General features: G+C 36.2%; 1 protein-coding gene across 1 annotated transcript; it reads right to left on the bottom strand.

The window, feature by feature from the left end:
- Positions 1-683: 683 nt before the first annotated feature.
- On the bottom strand, positions 684-11,881 carry LOC116663670 (putative uncharacterized protein ENSP00000383407; the record flags this gene model as incomplete). Its single annotated transcript, XM_032479737.1, has 4 exons — positions 684-772; positions 7,233-7,319; positions 9,050-9,087; positions 11,853-11,881. Coding segments are annotated over 4 exons (243 nt in total), but the record flags the coding sequence as incomplete, so codon positions are not given.
- Between the last annotated feature and the right edge of the window lie 1,009 nt (positions 11,882-12,890).

The following is a 12,890-nucleotide window of genomic DNA, read 5'->3' as shown; positions in this document are numbered from 1 at the left end:
ACATGCTACATACCCTCTGCCTATTGATCAATCTACTGTACCGAGGAAGCTCAGTTCTAAATTTTCTAATAAAACCATCAGAATGATTAAAGAGAATACCATGGCTGTCAGAAAAATATCAAAAATCAGTATGGTGCCTGAGTTAGCCCTGTTGACCTACGTACGATTTTTTGTTACAGGGTGAATAGCAATTATTTGGCTGTTAATTAATGCTATGTTATTATTATTAGGGAGGCCCCAGGTTCAGAAATTCTTAATTGCTTGAACTCCTAGGCTAATTAATACAATTTTTAAAGGGATATGTCAGGAATCACAGTATATGATTTTTTACCAAACATGGAACATGAGGGACATGCCCCTCACTGGAGGTTGCTAGATCATTCTAAGCACTTAGCACAGGTCTTGTCAGAGAAAATCCCAGTGTATTAATTTCACAGTTACTTATCAAAAGTCTGTAGAGCGTGATGTTTTGCATAATCAAGATGGTTTATTAATTCAAGTTGTCATTTGATTTTTTTCATTTACATTCCAATTCACAGAGACATAAGCATATCAATTACAAAACAACCTGCAGGAACTAAATACAAAATAACGACAAGGCTAAGCATTGTACACTACGTCTAGATATGACGGAGCTCAGGGGCAAGACGGTTTTCACAAAACACCACGTACATGTTGATGATTCATGTTACCTGATAAGAAACGCCTTGTAGTTTTCTTCCTTGCACAGAATGTACGTTATTACTCCAAAGAAAACCGTCTTCATTTAGAGCTATGAAAAGAGGTGTCACATAGACATTACCAGGAATTACGAGGTTTAAGAAGTTTAAGTGCAACTGAATACTCATAAAATTTTTCCTTAGTCTATTAATGCATTATATTGACTAGACCATAAGTGTTTACTTTCTTGAAGATACGCTCTTCTTACCAGAAATAGGTGCAAATAAAATAGAAATGTAACACAATAAAAACGAAGAATACTACTGACCAGCTGTGTTCTTGGGCAAATCATGGAACTTCTCTGGGACTCAGTTTCCTTCCCACTAATAAAAGAGTAGCATCTTAGCCAGTGAACCACTTCTACCTCCAAAATGCTGCGATTCCATGAAGGTATCACCTCACTTGTTTCTGTTAAACCGAGTTTCCCACCCCTGGCATTTTGAGCTTCATTAGTTTATGTCTTCTCAGCATGAATTATTTATGTTGAAATTGTTCTCTGCATGCTTTGGCAAAAGCTTTGGAATGTGTCATCCATTTGCTTGCAGCTAAATGAAACCTTTTCAAAAGATAGTAGCATTTCCCTGTCAGGCCCTGTAAAAGAGGCTCCATTTATTTAAATCTGGACTATACCCTGTGCTGGACCGAGACAGGACTTTTTATGGATCACTTAACCGAAGCCCCTTCGCTTATGGATGAGGATACTGAGAACCACAGAAATCTCCTGGCCACCAGGCCGATGACTTTTTCTTTCACCTTCACTCCTTTTTACTTCTAGTCACTACTTCAATTTTCCACTCTTCCTCTTTCTTATATTCTATGGGGGAGGAAGGAGCAGGCAAGGCCCACCTTCCATGCACAATGAAAAAGCGGAGCAGGCTTTTCTCCAAACTCCCAATATAGCTCTGGTTAAAAGATATGCTAAATTCACAGCTCAGAGTTATTGCCACCAATGACTTAATATTTCAAATCAGAGTAACCACACTCCAAGATTCCAGAAAATACTTAAATTTTAAAATGAGCTGGTTTTGTGATGTGGCTCTTTGAAGCAAGAGCTGCCATCCGTCACAAGGTTAGAAGGCTAGAAGCAGAGTTTTTACTGCCTTTTTAAAAATGTTTTAGTCTCTGTATTTAGAAAAAATTCTTCTGTTCCTTTATTCCTTTTCATCGCTTCCCTTTTTTTGATCCCTTTACCCTGAATTTTGGAGCGCTCCCTCTATAATTATTCTTCTGAGTACAGGAAAAGAACAGTGAAGTAGACTCCTGTACTCTCAAATCTGGGAGCAGCTGAGTCAGGGCCATCACTTACGCAACAATGCAAGGCAGCAAAATGAGTGATGGGGACACACGGTGGGGAGACAGCCCCGTGACCCAGAGCACTCGTGCAAGAGGCAGGGCCTCCGTGGAAGCTTGAAGAAGGCTGACAGTTTGGAAAAGTAGAAGAAAAGGAAAAGTTACAAATACAAATGCAATGCCATGAACACTGGCCTGTAGTGTGCAGGAAGTGAAACATGTCTAATTAAATGTAGAGATTGAGATTGATCAGGTCAGAGGGCAATTCTAGACATTGCACCAGAGGAGGCAAGGCTGGGTAGGTGAGTGAGGAGGAATTTTAATGAGCCCTGAGTACCAGGTGGAGGAATTTGGACATAACCCATGAGACCAATGTTGCAAATATAAATATCTAAGGAAGTCATATAAGTAACTTAACTAAGCGAAGCGAATTTTGTCAGGGAGGCACTGGGAGGCGTGTGGCGAGGGGCAGGTCCACCATGGCTAAAGGGCAGCCATGGATCTCAGCTCACTCAACTGAAATCACCTCAGACTCCGGACCCAGGATTGTCAATTCTCCTCATGTTTCTCAAGGGAGTATAACTATTTGAATTTTAACGTAAAATTTCCTGAATTTTAATATACTGTATGCCCCAAACCAGCTTTTTCTCAAAATAAATACATTTATAAAGCTACCCATTTGTGGCCTTTGCTTAGAAGATGGGAGACTTTTGAGGGTTTTGGACCAAGAAAGGGACACCAGAAACATGGCATTTCATGAAGATTAGCCCTTTGTTTTGTAGTCTTACACATTTTATTTATCTGTCATCTCCTCAATATTACCCTTCCAAGAAAACATTTATAAAGAGAGAAGCAATTTGATCCTCAGCAGCAATAAAGGCAGTCATTGAATTGGGTACTATGCACATTATATCTTCCAAAGATGGCCACAACAATATCTCCCTCATCCCACGTTCTTCCACAGTGTGACCTTGGCTGTCCTCCATCAAGAAATGGAGTTTAATTCTCCGCTATTGAATTGGACTGGCCTTAGTGATTGGCTTGTCACAGTAACATGCAGTGGAAGTGATGTTCTGTGACCTCTAAGTCTAGGTTAGAAGAAGCCTGGCAGCTTCTACTGGGGTCCCTTGGGATGCTCACTCTCCAGACACTTCCCAGTGTGATGTGTGACGCTCCCGCTCACGTCTCTCCCTCTCACAACCCAGCCTCTAGCCTGGGAGAAGCTCAGGTTACATAGAGAAGCCACATAATGGTTCTCCAGCTGGCAGTCCCAGCTGAGCCCAGCCTCAGGTTATCCCAGACAGGTCCCAGACATGTAAGTGAAGAAAACTCTAAGTGATCCTAGTCACCAGACATTTAAGTCCTTAGCATTTAGGTCTTCCCAGAGGACGCCTCAGACATTGTGAAGCACTGTCCTGACTGAATCCCTGACCTCAAAATCCATGGGCCGAATAAAATGCTGCTTTATGTCATCAAGTTTTGGGGTGGTTTGTTTGTAGCAGTAGATTGTTAGTACATGCATGAACTACATAAGTGGGTCACAAATGACAATGTATGTAAGAATGCGCTATCCAACGTGCACATTCAGACTCCAACTGCCTCTCAAATGCAGATGCAGGAAAAAAAAGTGGGATGAAGTAGAAAAAAAAAAAAGGCAATATTTCTAATCAGCTTTTAGGTGAGTCTAATGGAGATTAGACTTCTGACCACACTCAGGTAAGAACGCTCCTAAAGAATTGAAAGGATTCCAAGACTCATTTGTACAAAACACTAGAACTCAGAGTGTTATCATTATTCAATTCGGAGAGGCTTCCTTGGAGGTGAGAGAGGCCCACAGGGGCGGGCAACCTCTGCACAGGAGGTTTATTCCCGCATCGTAAGCAAGACATTCAGGTGTAAAATCAGACTTCTCTCTGTCATTCCTCATGTAGTCCCGTCTAACCAGAGTTAAATTACATGCTCTTCAGAAATGATTTTTCAATCAAATTTTGGTCCCTGAGAATTAAACAGAATGGTAAGTACACTTGTGGCTATATATATTTAACATCTTGAAAATGAGGGTATCGAGCCAATAAAGAAAAAGAATTAATAAGATCTAGAAAAACTAAGCTGAAATATTTATATGCTTATGCTTACTCTGAAGAGGCTGGCCCAGTAATGATATTGACTAGATCCAGGAAAGAATATTTCAAATTAATGGCAATTTCCACTGTTAAACTGGAGGGTCTTAACATCCTCTTCTACCAATGGCTTTTTTCTTTTTGATGATGGACTCATCAAAACCATATGTAAAGAGGGTTTATTTTAAGAATAATTTTGCAGCAGTATGGGTGGAATTAATTCTCTTTTCATTACTAACTATGCTTCCTGAATTTCTCCAGCCCCTTATATCCTTTACTATTACATGCCAGTTTTTCTTTTGCATATTTTCTGTTTTCATAAAATAGTGTATCGCAGTCATACTGTTTGAAAAAATAATCTCTAAATCTCCAAATAAGTTTTGTTTTCTTTTTATTACTTTTTAAATAATTTTACTTTGTTTCTGTTCTTTGTACTTTCTGTTATAAAATAATGAAAACTCTGTTCTCGGAAATATCTTTACTTAAATTTTAATTTGATCTTGGGTAAATTCCAATTCATAGATTTCAAAGTTTGTTCTTTTCAGGCTTTTTTTCCCCTCAGAAAACTAAGGCCAAAATAAATTTAAAGATTTTTTAAAATTGATTTTAATTTACTGAAATGAATATTATGAATATTCTGCCTGTTTATGATGCTGAAAGAAAACAATTAACATGAATTATAGATTAATTTCCCTTGATATCAAAGCTATGCCAGTCTTTCAATTGTAAAGTCCTGACTCAATTTATCCTCCACTTATTTAACAGGTGTAGTCTCAGTACCAGAGATGTAGGTTTAAATAAAATTATTCTTAGAAGAAGGAAATGGAGTAGATAAACTAAAAATGCTTCCAGCACTCAACTTAATCTGATAAATTTTGTCTTAACCAACATAACACAGTCATGTTATCAGGGTATGTGACTATCTTTAGGGATTAAAATTCCAGGCACAAATCCTTGGCTAAATATACCCTGTGGAAGTTTCCTTCATCAGGCCCAATACTCTTTAGGACTGAAATGCTGTTAATATAACATGTCACGTGGAAATACCATTTTGAAATGAAAATTGAGAGAAAGGGCCATTTTTTGTGGTTTTAGAGTTTGTAATAGATTCTTTAGAAGTCACTATCACTCCCACCTTGTATTTCCCTATATAGTCTCTTCTGTTTAATTGAAAGACGGTCTTTACCATTTCATCACTAGTATTCACTAAAATCATGGGCGACGAAGCACCTTGCTTTCGTTATTTCAATCAGCTTTACGGACAGCCTATCCTCAGGCACAGTAGACCACTCTTAAGTCGTTATGCAACTAACAGCTAAAACATAGTGTTTAAAATGAGAAAGAAATATTGTAGGTTGATATGTAGGGCACTAATTGCTTAGAAATACTCTGAGACTTCAAAGGAAGCTACTACACCCATAAAATTCAAGTCCACAAACTGTGGCCCTCTCTCTTCGACTAAATTTCTCCCTTCAATTTACAATGGCAACGACAGCCTTGGTCTCAGGCCATCAACTCTCTCTAGCACAGCATTAATCCCTAGGAAATGTCCTGTGACTCAGCTGCTCCTGCTGAAATGTCTGCTGAACTTCTTAGGTGCATGCACATGCATGCGCACACACACACACACAGCACGAACACATAATCACTTAAGGATCTGAGACATGTCAAAGCTGAAAAGTCTTCCATAAAGGCTGTCATTTTTGTTCTTGGACAAAGAACAGATCACTAATCGGAAGCACTTTTCTTCAGACCAAGATTTTTTGCTGCTTTGTCAGTGTGGCTATAGTAGAACTATTTGCCAATTGTTCCTAAATTTAAAGCAAAAACAAAAACAAGAACAAAAACCACCATATTTTGTAGAAAGAAAGTTTAAGAAAATAGAATACTTGAAGAGGTTTATGGAAAAATTCATAACTAAAAATAATCTGTAATATAGTTATACCTTCTTTATTCTTTATAGATAAATATACAATAATCTAGAAGTAACATGTGCTTATTGAAGAGGTGGAGGGATGAATGGATAGGGGGATGAATGTCTGTCTTAGGGAATGAATACAGCTGGCATCCATGAGGTGAGGACAGAATCCAATCAAAATATATTAGTAAAACATTTCCTATGTTATAATTAAAAGAAAATATCTAAAATAATCCCCAAATGTTTCACCTACTTATTTATTTATAATGGAGAAAACTGTAAATATTTTAAAATTAACTTAAAACTAATCACTAAAACATTATACAATCCTGAATAAAACTGAAATATTTCAAAGGAAAATTATTATTTTCATAAACAATTACTTTGTAAATCTATGAACTCTGTGAAAAAACAAAAGGCAAAATCTGGGCAGAATGTATAATCCAATCATTAAACTCTTGAGTATAAAAGTACATTACAATTCCCTTTGTCCAAAAATACTAAAAAATATTTTTTAATTAAAAAAATCAGAAACTCATAAATAATCAATAACTAATATGAGCAATTATTTCTTGTTACAGTAACATTGTAGAGAGAATACCAAGCAGATCAACTTTTTATGTTTTTGTTTATCTTTGCAAACTATTAAGACTTACTGTTTTATTCATTACCTTCTCAAAGTTAAGTAATTTTAATTATGAAGTCATTTATTATTAATAAATTTTCCTATACCTGGCCGCTAATTTGCTCTTCTTGGGACTTTTTTTAATGATAAAATGTATTTAATCTTGCATTAATAATCAAGCTTTTTCTCTTTAATTTTTAAGAAAACCTAAAAATAACAACCATTAATATATTAGCGTTATTTTAGAAGGTTTTTGTGTGTGCTAATTTTAATATATTTTTGCATCCTTGTAGACATTAAAGACTTTCAAATATTTTGCAATTGATTCTTTGCTTCAACAGGTAACTTAATTAGATTTCACTTCCTTTCTGCATGTCTGTGTATCTACACACACACATATATTCTATTAATAATATATACATTCTATTCTATTAGTTTTTTCTTGTTAAGTAGACCACAATGCTCTGCTTATTTTAATGAAGAAAGAAGTAAATTTTTCTTACCTGCCCTTTAAACTATAGGAAAATGCAAAGTCAGCTAAACTAAATTTAGCAATTACCTTTTAGCTGACAGAGTCTTCTGATATGGGAATCATTCTCATGCGTCCTGGGTTCCTGCCAAATTGTGTCATTCACAGTTTTTCCCTCTAAAATAAAGCAAAGGGTAGGTTAGCAGAATTTACAGTAACATCTGCCAGGTAAATGTAAGAAATTTGGTATCAGACAAGTTCAGCATAAGTTGTAACTTGGTAAGTGATATATTAAGTGTTGTGGTCCATTTTGGGGAGTTCTGGTCCCTGATGGACACCCCTAGATGTCCTGTGGGCTCCCATTTATTTCCATGAACTACATAAGGACCCAAGCATATATAATAGAAGGTTGCTGCTGAAATTCCTCTTGATAGCTTATGATTACATTATTTTGATGTATTTTTCCTGAATTAATAACCATTTATTTTTTATACATCAATTGAAGTAGCCCCACTCTCCACATTCCTCATTGTTTTTAATAAAATAATTAAGTATGTAGAGAGAACACTGAGCTGGGGTAGTTTCAAGAAACTCTAAGATCCTTTACTGGGAGAACCATGATTTTCTCAGCCTCGTCCTTCCAACAGCTGGAGCAGGTCTGGGCACATTGTAAAGAACTGAACTGCCCCAAAATGAAGAGCTGGAATCCTTCTGAATCTGCTTACAGATGACTAATCCTCCTACATGTTGTATCATACCACTGATGAAACAAATTTTAAATAATGCAACCAAAGCATCACACGGAAACAAACTCGACATGCTGTGCTGGTTTTAAAGGCGCTATTTGCTCTCATATTTGACTACAGAGAAGGCAGGTGATCATCAAGAATTATGTCAGCATGGAAATATCTAGAGTTTTGTGTGCACAGACTGAATTTGCTATGAGAGTGGCATATATAAATGGAAAATAAGAGTTTGCCTTACTTCCTTTTATTTAAGAACATACAATCTTCAAATCAAGGCTGATATTCAAAATATTTAGCAACTAGTGCCACAGGGCCTTGACTAGTGAGATGGGACTCAGCCCCCACAGATGCTGCCACGGGAAGAGGATCAGACCCAATTAAAACTCAGATGCCCATGGTAGATGCATCCGTGGTGATCATCACTCTGCCTGAGCGAGCTTTTCATATTCTATCCAGGAAACTGGTTTTGAAAAGAGGGAGAAGGGCATTTGAAGATTCAACTCCTAGGCTCTACTGGGGAGAAAGAAAAAGAGGTACCCACAAGTGTGACAAACTGCACAAAAATGAATTATTGATTGAATAATCCAATTGTTTTGTCACTGTGAATGTTTTGTAATTAGTGACTCCCTGTATCTGTAAGGGAGAGACACCATCCATTAACTTTCTAAAAATAATTAGATATTTACTTTAGAATTAAAATGTAAGTCAACCCATCTTTATTTTTATTGTAAATTGCTATAATCACAGAAACTAAAGAAAAGCTCTGGAGCTTGAAATGCTTGAAAAAGTCTTTTATAATTCAACTATTTTTGGCTTCTTTTATTCATTCCTAGATTCATAGATCTGAAAAGATATCTAAGAGGTCACCAAGCTAAAGTTGGGAAGCTGGGAGATAATCAGCCGATACACCACTGTAAAGAATTATTTTTTAATATGAAAGGAAATTATTCTGAATAAATCAATGGTTTATTTGTCATAGCCATTTAAAATTAGAATGGGACCACATTTCTTTTTTTAAAAAAATTTCTTCTAATGAATTCAAAGACAAATCATTTGACTTTCATTAATCACTTATTATTGCTTTATGGGATTATCAGAAGAAAGTCACTTTTAGACAAATAGAACATAACATTTGCATGAATAGTATTCTGAATTACTAACCAAATACTTTGCTTTCAGACATAGATCTCTGGATTGACCTAGAAGAACAAAAGAAACATATTTAAGTCATGATTTAATAAATTATATTTTAAATGAAACATAGATCACCCAAACATGTGTGCAATGCCTTGAAGAGCAGAAATAAATTCTACCTCTTAAGTTCTACATATGGTCCTGAATTTTCCTGACCCTAGATAGCAAAGTACAATTTATACAAGTATAATCTTGGCTTGCAAATTTCCATGTGATAGGGAGAAACTAACACTTATAACCACCCCCCCCAAAAAAGAATAGGCCATTTTTACATAAATTTTTCTCAAGGTAACTAAATAGTTAATGTGGAAAAGTTCTTTTAAAAATAATTCTGTTCAAAACAAACAAACAAACAAAATAAATAAAAAAAATAAAATAAAAATAATTCTGTTCAATAAATACAGAAATAATGTTACAAATTGAATATAACCATTGTATAATCCCTAATAAAACAGTAACTCTGGGCAGTTATTATTTCCAATCACCAATTGCTGTCCAAGCTTTTAACTGAAAGGCCAATGGGCAACTTTGTGCTGGATGATCAGTCTGATACCATCTGAATCCACGAAGCAATTTCACAGTCATAAAGATAGAGACAACCAGCTATATGGGCTTCTGGGGTAATGCAACAGCAAGTACAGTCACTGATGACCTACTTTTAAAATATAGAGAGATAGATAGCAAACTTGAATCTTATCAGCCCTCAAGATCTAACTGAAAACTTACGGGAAACAGAGGAGAGAACACGTGTTTTAAAAAAAAACAAAAAAACCCCAAAAAACCCAAGGATGCAATCAGTAAAATTCAAAATATGAAAAATTCCTCTAAACAATCTAGTTTCCTTAACAAATAAATGAGGAGAGAAGCCTATAAATGAAGAGACATGAATGAAATGCATTGCATGGATCTTGTTTGGATTATGATTCAAATAAACTCACCACTATAGAAAAGCACTTGAGGCTATCAGAGACATTTTAACATTGACTATATTTGGTGATATTATGTTGTTTTTCTTTATTTTGTTCTAGTGCAGTAGTGGTAATCTGGTTATGTTTAAAAAAAAACAGTTCTTGTTTTTAAGGATATATATTGAAACATGAAATCAGATGTATGGGATCTGCTTTAAAAAAATAAAAACCTTAGTGGTGGTGGGAGAGTGGAGTCAAATGGGTCGAGATGAAATAAGATGGACTATAAATTGATATTTGTTTAAGTTTGGTGACGTGAGCTCATCATTATTTCTTCCTCTGTGTATAATTGAAAATTGCCATAGTAAAATGTCTAAGACAGAAACAGAGGATAGGGCTATACTGACTCACCCACGTTAACCAATTTTCACATTAGGTGAACTCACACATGTACATAGAACTAACTAACTTTGCTGCAGCTTGAATGTTTGTCACTATTCACATTCTTTTCAAAAACCTGCAAAGGTAATGTTTCTTTTTTTCCTAACCACTTTGGTTTGTTTTAAATTTTTTTTAAATTCAAAAATGCTTATACAGAACATTACTTGGCAAAACAGCAAATGTTCCCTAAAACCTATTTGTAATATGATAAAGTGAAGTAGGTGCATACCATGAGGGGAGTGGTAGACCAATGAACTGAGGAACTCAAGAGAGCTTTCAATTTGATTTTAGCTCGTTGGGGTCTGAAGAACGCATTCATTGATTTGGTTTAAGTTTGATTTATTTTACTGATTTGAAAAATCCACATTCAGTAAGCACCAGGTACTTTCCCTCTCATTCATCCTCCTCTGCCCTTCCATGTTTGGGTATCATCTCATCTGTAGAAGCACCAATCATAAGCCAAGAGCTGTGATTTTGTTTAAGTATTTGATTTGGGATTAGTCAGTTCCTTATCCAGGGATACAGTAAACAGCTACACAGGTGGGGCGATTTTTAAGACTAAGAGCCCTGCTAAAAAATTCCTTCTTTACTCCTGCACATGCTTAATGCCACTGCTGCAGTTTAAGTTGCTAACTGGGCTGAAATACAACTCGCCTTGCCTGGCAGGTGCTCTAAGCTGTTAATCATGCAATTACCTACTTACAGTGGATGCATTTTATATCCTTACTGGGAGAAAGCTTTGAGCAGGAAAGGGAGGAAGGAACATGAAAGCACAAAGTGCTTTGGGAGAGGAGGTGTTGGGGCAGGGGAAGCAAAAACTGTCGAAAAAGCCTACATGCAGAAAGAAGTGCACATATTAACAATTCGGTCTCAGACCATGCTGGAGTGCAAGGAAGCCAATTCTCCTGTAGCATTGGCAACCAATCTGGAAATTTCCCCATAAACCAACTTCCTGCCCCTATGCATTTCCTGCTTATTAGTTAAAAATCCCATTACCTTATGCAACATGTGTGTGTCACGTCCTCTGGCAGCTTGATGTGCTGAATATAAAGCCAAGCCTGACCTAAATAACCCAAATCTCTTTGCAAACACATTTTTATTTGGATTAGAAGAACTCTCAGAAGATTAGTAGGTCACCGATAGAAACATGTTTTCGAGTAGGCTCCCACTTTAATCAGAGCCTAGTTTAGACACGTGTTTCTTCTTCTGAAAATGTAATTTTCACATCCCTGTCTACAGGAATGTCACAACATAGGTTTTCTATGCATCAGCATAAACATAAGTGGTAGCAGAGTAAAACATACCTGGATTTGTACATGACAATTTTTTAAAAAGCACTTTGGCAGGAAACCCACCTGAATACTCATTCAACATTACCAAACTTAAGAGAATACAGAGTTTTCAAAGTAAATTTGACTTACTTCCTTTTTGGTTTTGCATTCTCAAAATTAGAAACTTCCTGTAAAATAAAATAAAAAGTAAAAGAAAATGAATAGAAATCAGAAAGAGAATTCAAGTATAGTTTATCTTTGAGTGTAATCCAAATGTAGTTCATTTTGCTTTTCCTAGTAATTTAGTAGTCATATTTAGTAGAATCTTGGTTCTAGTTTTCACTTTTTTCTCCCTTTGTCTTTGTAACTTTGAGAAATGTATATCTTATTCTAAGCCCTTGACAGTTAATAAAGCAAGTCTTTTAAGTAAAAACATGTAATGAAATCCTAATAACCTCCACTTTTGACCCCCCATGAGCCCCCCAACACTGAGGGGAGAGACACAAGTCAGAGTACGTTAATTGCATCACAGGTACCTTACTCTGAGAAAGACGGAAAGTAGCCTATCACAATCCCCCGAGTGTGCTGAAACACACCTCTGATTCATCTGGCCTTTCTCTTCAGAGAAGCTGATATTATGTAAAATCCCTTACACTTTTTACAGAAGAACACGTCACCACATCTTTCACCATCCTTGAACGAGCTTGAACTGCTCCCAGGCGCCCTTAAGAACTCTCTTCAGATTCTCTCCTTATCATTCCCCCACTCTTTCATCTAAAAATCATTTACGCTTTGGATGTTCAAAGTGTGTTTTGAACACCTACTGTAGGATAGGCAACAGACAACATTCTGAAGAGTTTTGCTTGGCGTGGTAGGAATTTGTGTAGTAAAGAACATTGGGACCAATATTCCCCACACAGAGAAAAGCGCAAATGCAAAGACTGGAAGGACTGGTGGACAAAAATAAGGAGAAAGAAAGCTGGCTTGCTGCTTTTTTTTAATTGAAGTATAGTTGACTTACAGTATTATATTAGTTTCAGGTGTTAAACATAGTGATTTTTTTTTATTATAGATTATACTCAAAGTTGGTTTTACTATTCCAGTGATTGATAATATTAGTCTGTGCACTGTGAAATCCAGGATAACCTTCCCTCTACACAGTAACTGACAGGGCCCTTTCTCAAACCC

The sequence above is a fragment of the Camelus ferus genome, chromosome 1 (assembly GCF_009834535.1).
Source record: "Camelus ferus isolate YT-003-E chromosome 1, BCGSAC_Cfer_1.0, whole genome shotgun sequence".
NCBI lineage: Eukaryota > Metazoa > Chordata > Mammalia > Artiodactyla > Camelidae > Camelus > Camelus ferus.
The sequence above is the reverse complement of the archived record's forward strand: the minus strand, read 5'-3'. Positions and strand labels throughout refer to the sequence as shown.